The sequence below is a fragment of the Camelus bactrianus genome, chromosome 13, assembly GCF_048773025.1.
Source record: "Camelus bactrianus isolate YW-2024 breed Bactrian camel chromosome 13, ASM4877302v1, whole genome shotgun sequence".
Lineage (NCBI taxonomy): Eukaryota > Metazoa > Chordata > Mammalia > Artiodactyla > Camelidae > Camelus > Camelus bactrianus.
Window position 1 is genome coordinate 65,939,049 of NC_133551.1, and position 22,145 is coordinate 65,961,193.

A 22,145-nucleotide genomic window follows, 5' to 3' on the forward strand; every position below is an offset into this window, starting at 1 on the left:
CGGCCAGCTCAGTGTCCTCATGGGCAACATGGACAGCTGAGACCAGGGCACGTGATGACTCACATAGGGAGGGTGGCATGGCAATCATGGGGACACAGTAGTGTTCATTCCCTTCCCACTTGGCACTGTTGTTGGAGCGAGCGCCCTGCCTCAAAGGGGACAGGCTGCGGGTGTAGATGTATTTTTACGGACAGCTCTCTGTCTGCAGATTTTCCTCCGTCACATCTCTTGCCATCTGGTTGAAGCTATCAGACAGCCAGGGAGGTGGAGCGGTGGGCATGCCTTCCACCAGGGGCGGGCTTTGGGCTCAGTGCCCCACAGGGGAGAGGCTGTCACTGCTTTGAGGAGACTGCATGCATGGCAGGCGGAGTCGCTGTCCCCCAGCCCGTCTCCTGGGTTCCTGCGAGGCTGTGAAAGGCTCAGGGATGAGCAGATGTGGGGAATGCAGCTAAGGAGGCGTGGGCAAGCCTGGAGCAGGGCCACCGGCTGGAGTGCGGCGGGCAGCGAGGGGACTGGGTTTCTGCGTCAGTGACTACAGGGGTTACTAGTGTCTCCTGGGATGGGCCAGGCGTCACTGAGCGCATCAGGAAGCAGAATCACATCCAATGGGAGAACAGAGAGAGCTGGGGGAGGTGCATGGCCCCGGCCCCAGGTCCTGAGTGGGGAGAAGGGGAATCCAGATGTGTCCCCCAAGCTTTGGCTGTTGGAATGGGAAGCCTCCAGTACTGAGGCTTCCCTCGTCCTGGCACAGGGCTACCTTTACGCAGAGTAACCCGCCCATCTTTAGGCAGATGCTCTTAAACCCCCAATTTACTGAGGCTCCAGGCCACACAGCTAACACACGCGGCAGAGCAGGGACTTGAGCCCGGGCTGACTCTCCTCACCCTGAGATTTCCTGTCCAGAAGGAATACAGGGCTGGAGAGTCTTGGGGGAGGCGGTAAGTGAGGAGGCTGCTCCTGGAAGTTAAACACGTGCCTTGGAGGGAGGCCTAGGTTCCGATTCTGGCTAAGCCGCTAAATCATTGTGTGGCTCCATTCATTCGTTCATTCATTCATTGACCCTGTATACAAATATCCAATGTGCCGAGACTGGGCACTGGGGCTTCAGTGGAAATAGGAGATGCCTCACCACCACCACCTGAAGGGCACAGCTGAGCTGGAGACAGGTAAGCAGGTGATAACTGGACAGTGAGGAGTGGGGAGCCTGGATGCAGACACACCTGTGGGGCACCCCATCCAGCCTGCTGGTTAGAGGAAGCTTTCAGATGTGAAGGTTAGGTGGGAGTTAGCCAGGAAAGGCAGAGAGGAGGGAGAGTGTGCCGGACAGAGGGGATGGCCTGAACAAAGCCCAGGAGGAAGGTGAGGGGGAGAGAGGCTGGTGCCGGGAGGGCAGAAGCAGAGATGAGTGTGAACCAGGGGTGGAGCTGGAGGGGGCTGGAAGGTGGTAAGCAAGGAGGCTGGAGAGAGGGCCTAGGTCTCTTGTGAAGGAAGCTCGAGTGAGGTCGACCTCACATAAGCTCCTTTGTCTTTCTGGGCCCCAGTTTCCTCATCATAATGAAAAACTGATATTTGTGTACATCTGACCCTTCCTGAGGCTCTTTTTCATCTGATGTCTTGTTGAGCATCAGCAGAATCTCAGGAATTAATCATCCCCATTTCACAGATGAAACTGAGAGGTCTGAGAGGGCGGGTGTGGGTGGAATGGAAACTCCTGTCTTCCGATTCTAACTTTCTTGTGTCCCGTCCCCTTTCTCAAAATGAGGAAGTTGGCGGGATGCTCTCTGAGGCCAAGGCTCTGGAGTCGGGGTTCAAACCCTGCTTCTGCTGCATGACCTTGAGAAACATCCTTGGTGTCCCTGGACCTCTGTTTCCTCCTTTTATAAACAAAGCTATTAATAGACTCCACCTGCTAGGGTTGAGAGAGGGTTAAACGGATGGCACACACAGACCGCTGGGCCCAGAGCCTGGCATCAGTAAGTGCTCTGGGGCAGCTGACAGCAGCGTTGCCGTGTCAGCCTCTGGGGAGGCTGGGGCCACCTCCCTGCACCCATAGTCCTGAGCATGGAGGGTGGTGGCTCCCAGGCCCGGCTGAGACTAGGGCCCAGCAGGCAGCAGGTGTCTGGCTGTGGGGTTGGGGCACTAAGCTGCCCCCTTCCACTCTCCCGCCTCTCCACCCCCATCTCCCCTGCCCCAACACGCACAGGCAGAGAGTCAGATATTCTTGCTGAATCGCAGCTTTGCTCTGCCAGGTTTCTGTTCTGGGGAGAATGTCACAAGCCATACACCTCCATCTGCATCTTCCTTCCGTCCAGCTACTGCCATTTGCTGATCTGGCCCTGAGGACCTTTGCCCCAACACACAGCCAAGGGCTCCAGCCGCCTGCATTGACGGTCTCCATTCTCCGCACCAGGCCTTGGCTGGGGGCGTTTTCCTCCATGGCCTCATACAGTCCTCAGATCCCACCACAGCCTCTTCATTATTATCCACATTTTACAAAGGGAGCGGTCAAGACTGGGAGGCGTGTGGTGACTAACCCAGGGCCGTGGGGCCTGTGAGTGGCAAAGCCAATGTTACACCCAATCTGTTCTTTGTGAGAGGAGGTGTTGATGGCAATGATAAGGTGGAGGTGACAGTGATCATTTCCTAGTGCCCTCCTGGGCCTTGCCAGTCTGGGGAAGGGTCTCCCACTGTGGGTTCAGAAACAGAAGGGCAGGAGGTCTGGAGCAGAGCATTGGTGGTGACCTATATTGACCACTAGGTGTCACCCAAGTTCTAGAAAAGAGTTGGCAGTCACTTCCAGGAGGAGTCTGAAGAATGGGGGAGAGAGGCGGTGATTGTCCGAGAATGCAGAAGACTGACCCAGGTCTGGGCAGAGGTGGTGGTGTAGAAATTCAGAGCTGGAGAGAAGTTAAAGTGGTAAAAGTAGATTTTATCCAAGAACTATTGCAATGGGAGGAAAGAGTAGAGACCCAGTCTCAATTCTTAACAGAACAAAGAAAAGTGGGGATTTATAACTAAGGAGCAGAGTGGGGGGGGGGGGGTTGGTGGATGGAAAATTGCTAAGAGAGTAGGGGATTCTTGCTAAACTGACCTAACAGGATTCTTGCTGGAGGCAGGTCAGGACGATCAGTGTCGACTGAAATAAAATGCACAACCTAAAAGTTAAGAGCTATGTTTTATGCTGTGGGCATTTCTGAGGACTCAGACCACTTGAGTCTGGGATGGTGGCCTCTCAGACCGCTCTGAGGGACTGCTCTGAAGAGGCAGAGGAGGAGCCAGGATAGATAGGAGTTTTTACCACAAAGACCAGCTAGTCGGAGCATCAAAAGATTACTGTTAATTAAAGAAAACCAGGCATCTCGAGTTAAAAATTTTAGCACTTTTCTATATGTGGGAAGGTGCAAATGTCTGGGCTCATTGAAACCACTCCTTTGACGTGCACCTGGCTAGCTAGGGCCAGTGTCCTGTTCTTTCACATGCTGAGTTCTCTCAGGGTGCTCGATGCAGTGGCTGCAGAGGCCGGCCTACCTGCTTATCTGCATCCTGAGCTCACTGTCGGGGGTGGCAGTACCAGCTGATGACTTGATGGTCTCAGCATTTTTTGTGTACTGTTATGGCTGGCAATATTTTTCATTCACATCAGCTATCACCTGGACATTGGTGGGAGGGGGTGAGGAATTTGTTATTGAGGGAGGGTAGGGATTCTCACTAAACTGATACAGCAAAATTCTTTCTAAAACTGGGTGATGCAAAGACAAGCCCAAAGTTTGAGGCCAAGTTGAGAAGAGGTCTCAGAGGAGCCTCACTAAAGTCTGGTCTAGGAGAGTCTTTGCCAATCCCTCCTCTTGTTGAAGGAAAAAAGAGAAGACTTTCTTTCCTCTGAACAATGAGTGCATTTCTCAATCGGTCATTTTTTGTTCATTAGTGGCCTGTGGCACCATCTGTTGAGACTTGGTGGTAGAGGGTATTTCGTGGATGGTGTGAACTATCAAGCATTTGAATGAGGTGGGGGGTTCCATGGGGAAAAAAAAAGAAAAAGAAAAACAAAGATTAAGGATTGGAGCAGACTAAACGCAGTTTCTGAGTCCAGAGGGCAGCCAGTTGAGACCTCTGGATGTTGAGCTTCAGGCATCTTTAGACGGTGTGGTGAGGACAGCAGTGGAAATCCAGCGGTCTTCCTGGTTTGCAGTTTGCATCGTCTTTGGTGACGGTACAGACATTGCTGCCACAGTCCTGTTTGTTTCTTGGAGAAGAGCATAGGGACATCCGGCTTCAGCTTATAGGGCTTACAAGGTCGCGGTAAGAATCCAGGTACATGTGTGGAATCTTAAAAAATAAAAGAGAAAAAAATACAAAACAGAAACAGACTCATAGACATAGAATACAAACTTGTGGTTGCCAGGGGGGAGAGGGGTGGGAAGGGATAGCCTGGGAGTTCGAAATTTGTAGATACTGATAGGTATATATAGAATAGATAGACAAGATTATACTGTATAGCACAGGGAAATATATACAAGATCTTGTGGTAGCTGACGGTGAAAAAGAATGCGACAATGAATATATGTATGTTCACGTGTAACTGAAAAGTTGTGCTCTACATTGGAAATTGGCACAACATTGTAAACTGACTATAACTCAATTAAAAAAAAATGAAAAATAGAATCAGGGAAGTTGGGTTTTAGTTCTCAGTGACTCCAAGTCAAGAAGGTGGGAGGAAAGCTGGAAACATTAATTTGAAGAGTCATAGCCAGATTTTGGAGGCAACTAGTAGAAAACGTGCAGGATGGCAGGACCCATTGCAGTGGACTGGCAGATGACAAAGCAGAAAGGGAAACGGAGTCCGACTGAAAGGTGAAAAATAGCTGAATGACAATGACCAAGACTGATAATCCATGACGGTGCACTGTAGTTTCCCACTGAAGCATGGAAAATGGATCTTTGTAGTCACCCTTCTTTTGGACTTCTGCTTACAAAATGAATCTGATCTCATTAGATTTGGTATGATTATTTATATAAGGGCAGTCAGAATGATAATTGACCATTTTGAGTTTGCTTTGCTGGAACTTTTCATAAGGAATCTCAGACTGGACTTTTAAAAGCCTCCCAAGGCTAGGAAGCCAAGCCAGAAACTCACCACCAGATGTTTCTTGTAAAACCTATAGACTTGAGTGACATCCTCTCCTCCTTGAGGTCCCCAGGGTACCCTAAGCTTCCTGGGCCTGCAAGGAAGTAAACGTCCTTACTCACCTGCAACTATGGAGCCCTGTAAGCCAGGTATGAGGCTGGTTTTTCCAGGAGAACTTTGTAAGCACTGGCTCCAAAATGTCAACAAGTCAACCCTAGGTCCTTAAAACTGTCTGGTTATATCTGATTCTACGCCCATCGTTCCAATACAACATTCCAGCCAAAGCCTTGGTAATGGCAGTGGTAATACAACCAATGTTTCCAATTATGTCCTATTAGAAGGAAAACATATTCTTATTGAATTTATGCAAATAATTGTATTGCCACGAAAGTAAGAATACTCAGTACTCAATAAAAGTTTCCAAATTCTGGAGAGGTCAGGCAAGAAAAAAAGATAAATGTTTCATTTCTGTTTGTGAAAGTATAATCTACTGAATTGTCATGAGTTATAGATATCTTAAGATAAAAGAGGAGGAAGTCCCTAAAATTCAGAAAATAGAACGTTAGAGAATGAGCAATGTTCCCAAGAAAAACCGTAATTATCCTTCATTGGTTCAATCAGTTCCATGTAGTTGATTTTTGCTCCGCTTGATCTTGGGGGTTAGCAGTCTTATGAATCACGGTCAGATTCTCTACTAGTTCTGGAAGTCCTTACTCAGTCCAGTGGTATTATCTGAAATGTATTCAATGTCATCAGAAGCCTGTTCCCCAGAGTACCTGTCACAGTCCTTTCCTTGGGTGTCTGAAACAGGCCTTTCTGATGAGGATGGAGCATTTTAGCTGCTAGCTGATTGTATGAGCTTTCAGGAAGACGCCAAAGGAAAAGAATAACTATCTGTTAATGACAAAAGGCTTAAAATATCTGTGGTTAAAGGTCTGATGAAAGTCGATTATAATGCAATTGACAAGGAAACTTATTTGATTGTCTCTGTGACATACAACATATTAAGATAAGAACTGGAATTTTGACTGATAACATTATACCAGGAGAGTTCATGAATAACAAGGGCATTGATAAGTTTCTATAAACTTCATATAATTTCTAAAATATTTACATTAATTAAAAAGATTTACCTGTCCACGTATAACTTAGGAAAAATTCAAGTATCTCTTCTTATTTGACAATGCCTGTCATGCAATTTAACATTATCATATTATCATATAAACCAAGTTATTTTTAACTTCTCTCTTTATACAGGGTGAAAGAACAAATTTTGTGATGTTCCAAGGCCCTTCTGGAAAGGGCCAGTTTGAGGTCAGTTTGAGATCGAGAATTCCTTCAGAATTTGATTTTGGGAAAGCAGAATTGTCAAAAACATAAAAATAAAACAAAACAAAAAAGTTAGCTCTTTTAAAAGTGAGAAGCTTGGGTTCTCTTAAATAATCAGTGACATGATACAGTTAATATAAGTGCAGGAAATTAATCTGATAAAACACAAAATCTTCATTTCCTAGGCAGTTTATAAAACACAAAATCTTCATTTTCTAGGCAGTTTACTCAAAAAGTAAAGAAAAACACTTTATAATCTCTTTTTAAGAGCAGACCAATAATCCAAGAAAACTTTGCTGTTTTAACAGAGAGGAAACCAAACTCTAGTTTTGCTTCAGTACACTATTCGGCTTATTTTTTAAAACCTTGTAAATCAATCAATTCAATCTCAGCCAGCTTGACAACACATAAAATTCCTTTCCCACAAACCCTCTACGACTTTCTATATCTATTCTAATTCTTTTTGGTTTTGTATTTTTCTCTTTCTCATTCTGGAACAACTTTTAAACAACCTCTTAACAACTACTTTAAGACAAAAATCACAATCCTTTTTCCTTAAAAATATATCCTCCATTTTGTATATTTTGCATAGTTTTTTTCCTTCGCCTTTATTATTTGTAGTAACTTCATTTACATATACTGATTAGAATCCTTAACCCTTAGTAACCTTAATTTCCAGTGAAAATGAGGAAATAGACAATTATTAACAATATCAACATTCTACAATAAATTAGCAAATTTTGTGAATATGCCCATCTTATAATTCCTGGAACAGTGTGCTTCCTCAAGTGCAACTTCTCATGTTTATTTAACAGATCCAAATATATGTCTCTATACCGTATAAAAATAAGAACCAAAAGTATATGAAAGTAAACTTGTGCTTAGTAATTCATGTTTTAGTAGTTTATCTTAGGAATGATCTAGACAGTGAATATCTATTACTTAATTTAGCATAACTCTAAGGTTGCAAGTTACTAGAAAGATTTAGAAAGTGTTTTTTGGCAGATACATTATAACATTAAACAAAGCTAGCCATCACCCCAAGTTATTTCCCTCTTAACTACTTTTACAGCCCATGCACGTTAGGCAAGTTCCATAACAGCAAAAATCTAACAAAGTTAAAGACAGAGGTTCTCTGTTTTACTGCTATGCTTAATCAAGATGAAGTCATGGATATCAAGCAATTCATTTTTACTACATTTTTACTTATGCATTTGTTTTTAGGCTGAATTGATCATTTTTGTTGTTGTAAACGTTTAGTGGATAAGACATTACCCTGTTTAACTACTAACCCCAAGTAGAATAAAACATATGCTCATGTTACACTTTAATGTTGATGACTCGAAGACACAGCTGTTTTTATTAAATCAATAATATGAAACTGGTCTTATTTATCAAAGATTTGCTCAAATCATATGAACTTTTAAATTATCTTGGTTAATATCTACATTTCAGGGTGTTTTAGAAATAGTTAAGTGTTTATCTCTAAGCCATTTTTGAATAGGACTCCTTTAAGAGATTAATTTGGCAATACCATCTTGAGTAGAAAAATATCACATATACGTTACATATATACATAAATACGTACACACATGCACACACATACCGACAGCAGAGTCCTCACAGGTTTCATTCCAAAATTTTAGCCATGAATCAATAAAACTATGATACAAACCACTGGTTTCTATACAATAGTTGGATCTCATCTTTGTTTCACTTTGTATTTTTATCTGAATTGTGTTTCTGGCAGATACGGCGAGCTGAGATTACTTAATCAGTATGAGCGCTAAAGCTTTGTGCCAATAATTGTGGAGGAGGCCTTTAAGGTTTTCATTTGCCCTGATATGTAATCTTAAGGAGGCTATGGATTACATTTTAAGTGAGAGATGGGAGACATCAAAGCAGCTGCCTGGATGTCTCCAAAGCCCATGTGAGTGGACAATATATGCCACCTACTTCCTTTTCAGCCCCAGTTGCTTATAGAGGTCCCTGAGTCCCTTGAGAGCCCCCGATTGAGAGGCAAGGGAGCCAAATATTTAAGGGACTGAGGGTCTGGAGTGTGATGGGAAGGTCTGGCAGGTAGACGGAGGGTTGGAGAGAGTAGCGATGAAGGGGGTCTCAAAGGAACTGAAGGGAAGACGGAAGGTGTGAGAGGGGGAGCTGGGAAGGAGGAAGCCTTGGAGGAGCCAGTCTGGGGATACCTCAAGTTTCCCAAAGAAGCCAGTGAAGTTCCAAATTCCGCGGAGTTTCAAAAGGAGGGTTTCAGTCGACTGAGGAATTCTCGTGGGAGAAGCAGGATCAAACAGAGAAAACAGAAAGGCCTCACAAAGAGCCACGAAAAATTCTCCAGCCTGAGGAGTCAGAGAGTGAATCCTGGCTCAAAGGAAAGAACCAGAAAGAGAGTCCCAGCCCAGTGGGTGCCTTTCAGACAAAGCAGCCTGGAACTCCAATCAAGCTTCAGAGACAGTAAACTCAGAATCTTGAGAATCAGCCTCAGCAGACAGTCATCCAGAGCACGGGCTCCGGAGTCGGGCTCACAACAGATCCCTGATCAGCCCACCAGGAGTGAATACAAAGGCGCCCACTTAGGGTCTTGGGTGGGAGGCGTCGACTGGGGAAAAAACACACAACCTGAGAGCTGTGTTAAGTTTTATTTGGGGGCAAAATAAGGACTCTAGCCCAGGAGACAGAGTCTCAGATAGCTCTGAGGAGATGCTCCGAAGAGGGAAGAGGGGTGAGGGAAGGTCAGCAAACAGTGTGATTTTGGCGAAGGGGGAGCCATGCAGTCAGGCTGACATTCTGGCAGAAGGTTACTGCTTGTCACAAGGAGCAGACTTCTCCGTGAACGATTTTAGTGCTTGTCTAGATATGAGAAGAGGCAAGAAATTGGGCTCATAAAATCTTCTCCTGAAAACATCTAACCATCTGAAGGCCTGTTCTGCCAGTTTTTCCCAGAGCACGGAGCACCGCAGTCCTGTCCTCAGCCCTGAACTCCCTTCAGGGGGCGCTGAAGGTGACTTGTGACTTCATCCTTGCAGAACCACATGACAAGAGACAATTTTTATTTGGCAGAGGTCTGGGGGTCCAGTGGTGCATCTGATTCCATCTGAGCCATGACCCCTAAAAAACCAGAGCTGGACAGTAGTTTAAGTGGCAAAAACAGATTTTGTTCAAGAATTATTGCAATAGGGGCCAGTACGGAATTGGGCTTAATTCCAAATACGATTTCAAATGCTCACTTCTCTTAAGTGGGGATTTATAGCCGGTGAGGGGGTGGTGGATTAAAAATTGCTGAAAGGATAAGGGATTCTTGCTAAACTGGCCTAACAGGTTTCTTGCAGAAGGCAGGTCAATGGGATCGGATGTCACCTGGGGAAAAGTGGAGGATGAGGCATTTGATCAGATATTGAGGGCGGGTGGGGATTCTCACCAAACTGATGTAGCAGGATTCTTACTAAAACTGGGCAGTGGAAACCCAAAGGCCGAGCTGAGAGAAGGTCTCCCAGAAGCCTGAGTAAATTTCGGTCAAGGGGAGAGCCTTTGTCAGTGGCAGCCCCCAGAGCAGCACAAAACAAGCATAACCCCCTCCTCAAGCTTTAGCATGAAGACCCCACCAACTTGCAAGGAGTCTTGAGGAGGGAGAGGCCACCCAGACTGCAGAAACAGAGACCTTTCCCCCAAAACTGTGACCCCACTTCTCCTCACCACCTCCAGAGGCAGCAAATATGCCATCCCAGGTCCACCCCGTCCCCTTGGAGACTCTTCCAGGACTGCCACAGACACACTGGCAGCTCTGTCCTCTGTGCCCCACCGACATCACTTGGCACCATGTGTCAAGGTTATCGGCCCACACGTCTGCCTCCCCCTCCTAGGCTGTGGGCTTCCTGCGGGCAGAGGCTGTGTCTGATTGTGGTGCCCAGCCCGAAGCCCAGCATCATGTCTGGTCCATAGGAGACCATGGCGATAGGTCCATTGAATGAATGAACCAATGAACAATCGTGTCCAGAGGTTTTTAAACTTTTAGCTGAAGAGTCTCTTTTTTTCCTTAAGTAGCTCATGTCAAGGCACAATATGTAACACAGGAAAAGCAGGACTGCTCACGGGAGAATGAGTTGGGGGCACAGACCCCCATCTGCTCGGCCTCCCCTTCCCCAGACATCACCCTTGAATGTCTTCAAGCAAACGCACAGCTTTGGGGAGCATCTGAAAAGGCTGCTCTGGTCATTCTGCATGTGGGGAAACTGACGCCCAACCCAGGGAGGGGCTCTGAGTCAGAAAAGGGGCCAAGGCCAGGACCCAGGACCTGGCACCTTGCTGGACTCTCAGTTGCTTGTCTCACTGGCCCTAGCTGCCCGAGTCACCATTAAGAAGCCATGAGGAGATGACATTAAAAGTCAGATGCTGAGGATTCTGATCCTAGCCCCACCACTAATGACCTGTGTGATTTTGGGCAAGTTCCTTTCCCTCTCTGGGCCTCAGTTATTCAACAGAAAAGGATAGGGTGGAGGGCGAGCATTGTGGAGAACGATGCCTGGCAAACACTCAGCCCAGTTATTGTTATCATTGTCCTACCGCCGGACCCCAGCCCCACTTTCCAACCCTGAAGGAGGGCCGCTTCGCACAGGAGGGGAAGAGGAAGGGGACAGCTGCTAGGTGTCGCGGAAGTCACATCCCCAGAGCTGGAGAGCCAGGCAGGAGTCACTGTGCCCTCCCCTGATGCCTGGCTGGTGGGTGCCGTGCCAAGGAGGACCCAGCAGGGGGCAGCGGAGGCAGAAGGATTTATTAGTTTAAGGAGGGGAAACTCTCTGGGGGTCACCGCATCCAGGAGAGTCTGGGGTGAGGTGGAGGGGGCAGGCAGAACCCCTTAGCAGCATAATCTCATCCCAACACCCAGAATTTCAGGAGAGGGTGTGTGTGCATGTGTGGAGGGGCACAGCCAGAGCCCTGGGCTCCCACAGGTAAGGGGCCGAGGCCTCTGCAGTCCCCACCTCCAGGGGGACTCCGGGTGTACCATCCTGGCTCCTCTCTTGCTTGGAAAGGCCTTTAGCTCAGAGAAGGGGGTCCGCCCAGGACAGTGAGGAGAAGGTGGTTTGTTAGCTGAGTTCTTGAGAGGGTCTCAGTGACTGGGCAGGTCGGGTCAGGACACACAGGGGACCACAGCCATCACACACCATAGCCAGTAGGACAGCAGGAGATGAGCAGCAGAAAGGCCCCCTCCCACACACAGCGACAGGTGACCTAGCCAGCAGCCTCACCCTCAGTCCCTAAGGCTGGTGTTCTGGATGCTGCGGTTTGGCGGAGCTCCGTCCAGCCCTGCCGTCTTTTTCATAGCTGTTTTCTCCACCCCCACACCCGTGCTGGCCCCCACTCTTCTTGGCTGTCCCTTCCTCTGAGCCGGTGGTCCTCAGGGGCCCCGGGGCAGGCCGAGCTTCCTGGTGGATGTTCTCAGTGTCCAGGTGGGTCACAGCGCTGTGTCAGTGGGTCCTTGGGGTTGACACCAGATGAAGGCAGAAGGCGGGGTGAGGCAGGACACGCCGGTGGCTTGGAGGCCGCTGACCCTGAGGTCAAGAGGTGAGACGAGGAAGGATAGGGGAGGGCGCACCTGGGGAAACAACAGTGCTGGGGCAGAGTCAGGAAAGCTGGCCCACTGAGGCCTGATCCTCCTCCTCTCCTGCCCGCAATCCCACGGGTCCCAACGGGAACCCGGGCCCCAAGGGACCCCTGTACCCCAAGGCTCTCTACCCGCTTCTCCTGCTGAGACTGCTCTGGCCTGGATGTCTAGTCCTCAGCTGTCTCACCAATCTCCCACTTTCTCCCCTCCCACCCCTCTTCACATCCTGCCCCCTCCCTCCTGCCTTCTGGAATCTTCCCCACGGGCCTCCTGCCTAGACCTGGGCCCTCCTGCCTTTGTTTCAGTCTTCACTGAAGCAGGTCTCAGCCCTCGGTCTCCTCCCCATAGAGAGGGCTTTTGTCGCCAGCTGCCCAGGGAGGGAGGGTTCTGGTCCTTCCATCCCCTTGCCTGGCTGCCACCCCGGGGGTCTTAGGGGCCCGGGCCTTTCTCCCCTCCCGAGTTTGTCAGGGACTCAGGGAGCAAGCAGTCAGGGCTCTCCTCAGAGAAGTTCCACGTTGCAGGGCGGGCCGTGGCCAGGCTGTGTCTCTGACATTAGTGGGTGGGCAGGGGAGGCAGGAGGACCCGAGTGATGGGGTCATATTTGGGCGGGCCTGCATTTCCGTCCCCGTGTACCTAGGGGAGTGCATGTGGGTTCTGTCAGTGCCCAGGAGCCTGCTCTGAGGCACTCTGGGGAACTGAGGCCAGATGTCAGGGCTGGGATACTAAGCACCAAGGCCCTCCTGTGTGTGTAGGCCGGGACTTCCGCGCCACCTTGGGAAGGCCAGGATGGGGCCACCTGCTCTTTAATGGGGCTCTGGAGAGCTTCGAGGCCCTCAAAGCAGGGGTCACTCTGAGTCATCCTGTGGGAGCAGCCAAGGGGACCCCAGTACCCAGGCCTTGTGAGCAGCACTCTGTCTGCCTGGGAACCTGGATCCTAGGATGTCCCAAGCTCTGGGCCAGTGTCGGCTGCCCTGGGTCTGGGTCTCTAAGACCGGGGACCTAGCCCTGATGGCCTGGCTGTGGAAGTCAAGCTCAGAGGCCCCCAGTCCCTCTTAGGCCTTGCTTTCCAAACTCTGGAGAACCCCCAACAGGCCACATGCTCCCTGCCATGTCCAGGATGAAGCCACCCCCGGTGCTGGGCTAGGGGACCCAGGTGGCCACGGTCAGGGCCCAGGCCTTTCTGAGTCCTCTGAGAGCCGATCTCACTGGAGGGCTCCAAGGTGGAGGCAGCGGGGTAGCCTGGGGACTCCCGCCCTTCCACCACCTCCACCTGCTCCAACAGCCTGCACCCTTTTCTCTGTCAGGCCCCGGGGGCACTAGGGAGGTGTGGGGGGCGCCAGGGAGCTGTCCTCAGGGGGCGGCTCATAGATGCTGCAGTTGGGCGTGGGGCCCTGGCAGTAGATGTTGAGGTAGTTGCGATGCTGTTCGTTGTACTTCTGCTTCTGGAGGCACAGAACCACGCTCTTGTCACACTCGCACGTCTGCTTGTCACACTCCGTCTGGTTGAGCTCGCCTACGGGGAGCGGAGCACATGGACTCGGAGGCTGCAGAGGGCCTGGGAATGTGGCCCCGGGTCGGCGGCACTGGCCACCCCCCCCCCGGCAGGCCCACCCCGGGTCTGCAGCGTCTGCAGGCCACGGCTCTGCGTTGGGGCTCAGCCAGCTGCGTTCCCAGCCCTCCAGGTGCCCCTGGTGCATGTTGAGCAGAGAACCACTAAAGCCCAACGTGACAACATCGTGGGAACGCTGGGGAAACTGAGCCCCGAGAAGGGGTAGGGTTTACCTAAGTCACCTGGGTAAACCCAAGGCACAGCTGGGACAGAAACTCAGGTGTCAGGAACTCCCCACTCCAGGCCAGTTACTGTCTACCATTCTAGGCCATCTCTCTTCAAGCACAGAATCACAGAACACCCACCCAGGAGGGAGTTTGTGGTAAGGACAGAGTGAGAAAAACATTTGTAAAGAGCATAGCTCAGTGTCTCGCACGGAGCAAATGCTTAATACCTGGTAACTGCTTTTATTCTACTGGCCTTGAGAAAGCATCTACCCTGGCAGTTTGCAGCCTGAGATGGGCCTTAGAATCAGATGACATGGCGCGACCCCACCCTTAGAGCTTCAGATTCCGTAGGTCTGGGCGGGGCCTGATAACTGTGTTTCTAACCAGTGGTGCTGATGCTGCAGGGTCAGGGAACACCCTTGGAGAGCCACCCACTCGCCCAGTGATTTGCAAACTTTCAAACTTTCCATCAGCAGAATCCTCGCTCTTAAATGAACCTCTTTGCAAAAGACTAATGTATCAAACAGTTGAGAGAGAAGCCACTCGAGCTATCAAATACTTCAAAGAGCAAGGACCACTCAGGGACACCCACCCGTCACTTCTTGCAGCAGCTGACCTGATGCCCCTAGAAATCCCCAGAGCCCTCCATGAAAACCGCTGCTTAGGTCAGTCCACTGTTTTGGGCGAGGAGGAAGATTCCTCTCCTTGAACTGCTTGAATGAACCCCTCCTGAACTCCTCTCTCAAGCCGGCCCCTCCACCCACACTTGAACATACGAGGGGCACACAGCCCTGGGCTGCCAAGGCGCCCCAGATGTGCCCAGTTCCCCTTCCAGACTCTTTCCCAGAGAACAGGAGTCTTGAGTTTCTTTGCAAAGCTGGCCTTGCTTGGGAGCTGTTAGTGATGGACAACACAGAGCCTGGGTGAGACAGGGAGACAAAGGGAGGCCCGGCTGCCTGTGGGGCTGCGTCAGGGGGCACCTGCTGCCCCAGGGAAGTAGGGCAGGGCAAGGACACCTGGGCTGCCAGCTTGGCTGCTGCGCCCCTCAGGTGAAGAATGACTGACCATGGAGAGTCCACAGTAAGGCAAGGAGTCCCGCCAGGCCTGACTCCAGCACCTCAAACCCCTAGGTGTCCTAGGTTGGGACCACCGCACCTGGTGGGTCCCAATGACAGAACTAAAAGGGAACGGGTCTGCTCAGAGTCAAACTCCTCAACGTGCCCATGGGGAGACTGCAGCCAGGCGAGGAGACGCTGGCAGAACTGGGCTCCAACCCAGGTCTCCCGCATCCCAGTCAGCATGACACAAAATCTCAGAATCACCCAAGGATCTGATTAAAGACAGAGAGTCCTGGGCCCCACCCAGAACTGACCCACTGAACCCAGATCACTTCCTAAGCTCTCCAAAGCTTAAGCAGCTCTGGGACTAGGGAACAAGGGTGCCAACTCAGGCCTGGGGGCTCAGAGCACATCAGGGAGGCGTGCCAGAGCCCAGCCAGGGGTGTCAGATTTAGTGACCAAACAAACACAAACAAGATGCCTGGTTAAATCTGAATTTCAGACGAGAAATATTTTAATGTAAGCATATCCCATATAGTGCGTGGGATCTACTTACGCTGATTCTTAATTTTATGCTAACATTTAATTTTTGGTATAAGTATATACCATGCAATATTTAGGATATAATTATATGAAGACATTTTTCATTGTTTAGCTGAAATTCGGATTTCACTGGGCATCCTGTATTTCATCCGGCAGCCCTGCCCACAGCCCCAGCACAGGCTGGGTGGGCTGGCAGTCCGCGCCTTCCTTGGGGTCGGGGCCTGGGGTGGGGGCAGTGGCGGGGGAGGGACTCACTGCAGATAATGTCGGCGTTGTTCTCGATGGTGTAGTCATAGTGGTCAACGTAGGTGTGGCAGCCCAGGTCAAAGAGCTTCTGGTAGCAGCAGTCGTGGGCGTGGCAGCACCTAGGGGCGGGAGAGGAGAGCACGCCGGTGTAGCCTGGCCCACCTCCCACTGGCAGTGACCCCTATCATGAGCATCTCTTCTAGTCCCTCATCAGTCAGACCTTCAGAGTGAGGCCCAGAGAGGGCAGTTACTTGCCTGAGGTCACACAGCCAGGCAGAGCCAGGCCAGCGCCCCGGGTTCTTGCCCATGATCGTGTCTCTTTGTCCTATGCCCAGAGCTCCAGCTCCACCCCCACCCCCCGACCCTGGCTGCAGCTGCGGTGGGAGGGGGGCTTGTGCTCAGGGTGGGAGGCAGCAGCCTGGGTTAAGTCAGCGTAGGAGGAGACCAGCTGGATGCTGCTGGCCAGGGAAGGACAAGGGTCTGGAGGGTTAAGTGGGGACTGGGGGCATGGGGGACAGGAAGCAAGTGTGGTGTGGCCGCCCGTCCCCTGGTGGAGGGCAGGCAGTTAGTCAACAAGCATTTTTTAAGCCCCGGTGATAGTAGACTTGGTGCTGGCTGCTTTGCAGGGAGAGAGGGACGGGAGCTAAGCCATGGCTTCCGGGAGCTCGCAGTCTGAAGGAGGAAGCACAGGCCTCCAGAGCCTCCAGTCTGAGGGGGCAGAGGTCACGGCCCTTGCCTGTGTCGAGCACGAGCTGTATGAGTGTTCTCACGTGTATTTAGGATTTAGGTCAAAAGTTCCCTCCAGTGAGAACGGAAGTTGAAATGCGTCCAAGACCGAGACCTTGGAGATGGACAAGAGGAAGTGTCCTAGACAGTTGAGAAGGACACAGGTCGAGTGTCAGGCTTTTGGCCACTGACTCATTGACGAAGCCTCCTCCCTGGGGAAGGGCCCCCTCCCACCTCTCAGAGATGGAGGAAGTCTGACCTCCGCTGCCCCCGCCCGGTTCTGACAGCAGCCCAGACACCCTGGGACCTACCAGTCCACCTCGTCCATGGGCAGGCCGTGCCCCCCCAGCCCGCAGTAGCAGCCGTAGCCCACGAAGGATAGGATGGCGTTCCTCCCTGTGATGGCTTCCACCATGGACTTGAGGTTTAATAGGCTGCTGTGGGTCTCGGGCAGGACTGCGAGAGAGGACGAGAGAACGGAGGGGATGCTGTGAGCTCCCCGCCCCGTGCGTGGCTGCTCCTGTCTGACTGGCTGCCTTCCCAACACCCAAGGGCAGGGGCATAGGGGAAGGGAGACGGGGAACAGGAGAGAGAAGCAATCAACAAGCACCCTGTGCGACGTACACATCCTTACGTTAAGCACCATGACCCTGAGAATATAATAATAGTTTTTCCTGAGGGCATCTCTGTGCCAAGCACTGTCCTGTGCCCCTTCTAGGCATTAAACTCATCAAGTGTTCCCCATAACCCTACGAGGTATGGAAATTAGCCCCATTTTACAGATGAGGAGACTGAGGCCCAGGGCAATAAGTAACATGCCCAAGAACACATTGTTGAAAAGCGGTGGAGGTGGAATTTGGACCCAGGCAGCGAGAGCTGCAGTACTTGGTACACCCTGAGGGGTTTGCAAATGCTACATGCTCCTCTGAACACGATTCTGGGCCCTTCTGGCCTGGCCTGGCTCCTCTGCTCCCCGTGGGGACTCAGCATCCTGGGGCCGGTGCAGAAACAGTTATCCAGAGACAGCTGGGTGCTCTGCACAGCCAATGAACACACACACGCATGTGCACGTGCACATACACGCATGTACAGATGTCTTTCTGCTCCTTTGTCCCTGTCTCACAGGAAGCGGTAGTGCACCAACCCTTCCTCTGGCAGCAGAACCACAAAGTCAGTTTTCTGGCTCGTGCCAGGCCTGCTCACCCCAGCAGCACAGTCTGCCCTCCCCTGCTTCCCTGCCTCCTGGGCTCTCGGATATGCTGGCTCACTGCTTAGTCGACACCAAGTCTGGCACGTAGGTCCCTATCTGGTTGAGCCCCCCCCCCCACGGGCAGGAGGGCTGCTCTCACTCCATTTTATGGATGAGCAAACTGAGGCTCAGAAAGGAAGTTTTGCTCAGGCCATAGAGCCTGGAAGTGGCAGAGCCCAGACCCGAACGTGGGTTCGTATGCCCCAGGGCTGGGATGCCAGCCGCCACACAGTCTGGCTCCTGCCTGCCCCCGCTGCCGGGGGCTCCTCTAGCTGTGCCCAGGGCTGGGTGCCCTGCTCAGCATCCTGCCCCCTGCTCTCTCGCTGCTCCTCACTCTGCCTGAAAGAGGGAAGGTACTAGGAGAGGGAGGAAGCCAAGAATTTCAGAAACCGGAGGCCAGATGGAATCCCAAAGGCCGCGATTACTTGCTTCTTGAGACGTGGTTGTCCAACGCCACTAGTGACGACGGGGACTCACCACCTCCACATGCCTCACTGGGAAGAGCATAGACTGTGGAATCCGGCAGGTGTAGGCCCAGAACTAAAGTTCCCTGGGACTCGGTTTTCCCATCTGTAAAATGGGAGCAACAATCCCAACCTCCAGAGATCAGGCAGGCCGGTGCCCGGCTCGGGGCCCTGCACTCAGCAGCCCCTTGCTCCCCTACAGCACCCCCTCTCCAGGCTCGTGGGGAGGCTGGGCCAGGCCTGCCCTCCTCATCAGGGGACTGAATTGGGGAGTCCTGCTCCTCCTGAGTCCTCCTGTCTGTTGGCTTCGAGAGTTTTATCACGACAGAGAATGAGCAGCAAATGAGAGCAGGAACGAGGAAGGAGCAGGGAGAAATGACAGACGAGTTTAAGAGGGTGGTTTACGGCCTATGAACGTCCACGTTGGGGTCCGGGGCAGGGAGAGAGAGGCTTCTGCATTCTGGGGGCCTGGCCTGTCTCCTGGGCCACACAAGGGAGACTCGGCTGCAATGGCTGTTGAAGAAAATTGGGAGAGGGGGGCCAAGAGGGGGTCCCCGGGAACGTTAGGTCTCCCCCCACCCCTTCCTCCTGCTCCGCGGGGTCCTTGATGCTGGAGTCAAGTGTGTGCCAAGCAGCCGCCGGGTCGGACAGTCTCAGATCTGCAAACCCATTTCTCCATTAGTGCTGTGGGGCCGGGGGAAGGTTGTTTAACCTTTTCCACTTCAATTCCCAAATCTGAAGAACATCACGAAAGACATCCCTGCAGGGCACCGGGACACGTCACCCGCTGTGGGGTCCTGCCTCCTCAATCCCCCAGCCCAAAGGAACCCCTGCCCCCACTCCCCACCCCCAGCCATGGAGGTGCTGGCCCTGGGGGGCAGCTTCCATCCCCGGGGCCCCCAACCATCAGCTCCCACACACAGGATGGATGCACACTCACACTCTTACACTCACACACACAGGCATAGACCCACTCGCCCACTGCACACTCACCTCCACACACTGCAGAATTGTGCACGCACATGCAAACACACAGCCACACATACTTCACGCACCAGCACACACATCACACACAGACACACGCTCATCCTTGCCAACCTCACGTGCGTAGTTGCTGATACACAACTGACACATCACACACACACCCTCACAGGCCTCACACTCACAGACAGGCCCACACTGGTGCCTACTCCCAGTCTTACACATCACAGACGCACTCACACACCTGCTACACCCAGAGTGGCCACGTCCACACTCACACTTCGAGCGGAAGAGACCAAACCTGCGTTCACTCAGGCTCTGCTCCCCCCACACCATGGTCTGGGCCGAACCCAAGAGGTTATTTTCTAAATAACAGGTCACTTTGCCCGAATTCAACCAACAGTTTCTCATGTCTGGTCACATTTAGCCTTATTTTATTTCTGGCATTTTTTTCCTTTGCCTCAAGCCTGGCGGTGTTCAGGAGACGCCGAACAAGTGGACCGAGCGCCAGTGGCACGTCCACCTTCCGCTTACATGGGGCACCTGCCACCAGGATGCCCGTGTGTGTGTCAGAAGCCTCACCTGTCCTGGGAGCACCACCCCCAGGAAAGAAGTCCCCAAACCCCACCCCTGTCGTCTCCCAGGACACTTGCACCCAGACAGCACTACACACACGCGTGTGCCCATGTGTGCGTCCTACATTCATACACGCACGTTAGAGACACACATGCCGGGATGAACACACTCACACACCTTCCTGACGTGCATTACACCCCTAGACATCACTGCGTGCTCAGACACACCCACACACACGTACATATACGCGGATATCCGCATGCAAGCTCACTAGCTCCCACCTGCACGCACACACATACACAAACACGCACTCCTATGTACACAAACCCCCCCGTGTCGCCGGGTGCCCCGACGCCCAGCCAACGCCACCACTTTGGGATGCTTGCTCAGCTGCGGCCCCTGCCCCCTTGAGGCTCGTAAATTATAAATGCTTACCTACTGCCCTGGGGTCCTGGGTGTGTTTACAGGTGGCTGGAGGAGTAAACAGCCCCAAAGAGGGGAGGAAGCAGGCAGGGGCTGAGCCAGGAAGCAGAGGCCCAGGGGGAGGAAAGGCAGGCCAAGGTCTCAGGGCCCAGGGGTGGGGGCAGAGGAGGAGTTTCCCAGAGCCTTCACTCACCGCTGCTGGCCAGGAGGGCGATGGTGATGAACTTCAGCCCCAGGCGAGATCTGAGAGAGGAAGACATCCTGGTGCTGAGCCCATCCCTTCCACCTGCGTGCAGTTCCAGGCCTGCTGCCCCCCCCCCCACCCCGGGCCTCATGACAGGCGCAGTCAGTGTCATCAACGCTATCCCTTGCTGCCCCAGTTCCTGCTACCCCTGTCCTGTAATTAGCTCCTCCAGGAAGATCTGGGCACCTCTCGCCTGCCTGCAGCTCCAGGAGGAACAGCCCCCAGGATGGCAGAGCCAGGAGGCAGCGGGAGCCTCCTTCCCTCCCACCCCGAGCAGGAGCTCCCTATCTCGTGGCGTTGGGCCACTGTCACAGATTCGAACAGCCCCCCTCCATACACTCACCGGGGAGTCACAGGACCCAACCTGGAGGCTGGCTTTTGCACGCAGAGCCAAGAGACCTGGGTCCCCGGGTGCTAGTCGCAGCTTTAGTTCCAAAATACCGTGGGACCGTCGATAGATCCCTTGGCCTCTCTGCGCCTCAAGTGCCTATAAGGACTGACTAGATGACCCCAGGGCCCTTCTAGTGCTGAAAATATGACATATCTCAGCCACTATCGGAGACTCAGAGCTCTCCTTTCTGGAGAAATGGATTCTAGGAACCAGCTGCCCACCCCCATCCCTGCTCCTCTCCACGGAGGGTTCCATCCTGGGGAAGCGAGCACGTACCTGGAGGTTCTCAAAGGAGAAGCGGCCCTGAGGCTTGGGCCCCTCCACCCCGAGGGGTGTCTAACAGCACCTTCTTCCTGAACCCTTTGGGGTTGGCCTGAGCCCCATCTGCCATGTTCTGGTTTCTGGGGGGCCAGTGACATAGGGCTTGCAATGTCCTCGATCCGCTCCGAAGGCACTGGGGAGCAGGCCCCAGCTTCCCGTTGCTGCGCAGGCTGGCAGGTTAGTACCGGGGCAATGCCCCTGGGCAGGAGGCAGGTGACACATGGCCTAGAAAAAAGAGGCTCCACCTCCTCCCACCCACTGCCGCCCTGCCCACAGCTGCCAGGTAGTGTCCCACGCTGCTGGGGTGACTACAGGGGGTGGGGGTTGATGCATCTGACAGGGAGCTGCCCTCCCCCCACGCATCTCTCTCTTCCCATCTGAAAAGGATGTCAAAGAAAAAATTATTCAATGAAACTTGTTGAAGTCCAGCAAGGCAGACTTTATTCAAAGGGAAGGGCCATTGGATAGGTGTAGGAACCACTACAATGGGGGAGAGAGACAGGACTCAACTCCAAGTGCAACAAAGAAAAGTGGGAATGTAGAGCTGAGGTGCGGGTAAGGGTCCATGGACGGGAGATTACTAAGAGGACAAGGGGTGGATTTGGGCTAAACCCACCTAACTGGATTCTTGCTGAAGGCAGGCCAGGGTGATCAGACATCACCTGGGGAGGGTCGGGGCGGGGGTGAGGAACCCCATCAGATATAGGGCATGAGGGAGGCTGGCCGAACTGACTTAGCAGGATTCTTGCTAAAACTGGGCAACGGAAGCCCAGAAGTGGAGGCCTAGTAGAGAAAGGGTTCAGGGAGCCCAAGCAGGGTGGGGAGGCCCTGCCTGGGGATGTGCGCCTGTCTGTAAGGCATTTCTCCATGTCTGGAAGGGCTGTAGTCCAGGATCTGCAGAGAACTCTCCACCCACACCTGCAAGCTGTTGGTGCCCACATGTGGCAAAGACTGGAGGGGCACAGACACATGCATCTGGCAGGAAGCCCCCCACGCACACCTGGCAGGGCGAGCCTGCGGGATCTGGAGCAGGGCTACTCCGTCCCAGCGACACTGTCATGTGGCCTCTCTGGTGGGGGCCG

General features: G+C 52.5%; 1 protein-coding gene across 1 annotated transcript; it reads right to left on the minus strand.

The window, feature by feature from the left end:
• Positions 1 to 1,455: 1,455 nt before the first annotated feature.
• Positions 1,456 to 21,133, minus strand: PLA2G2F (phospholipase A2 group IIF). The gene is given in 6 exon segments (XM_010957759.3): positions 1,456 to 13,578; positions 15,698 to 15,807; positions 16,726 to 16,870; positions 20,301 to 20,350; positions 21,019 to 21,082; positions 21,085 to 21,133. Coding segments are annotated over 6 exon segments (615 nt in total). The 3' UTR covers positions 1,456 to 13,381.
• Between the last annotated feature and the right edge of the window lie 1,012 nt (positions 21,134 to 22,145).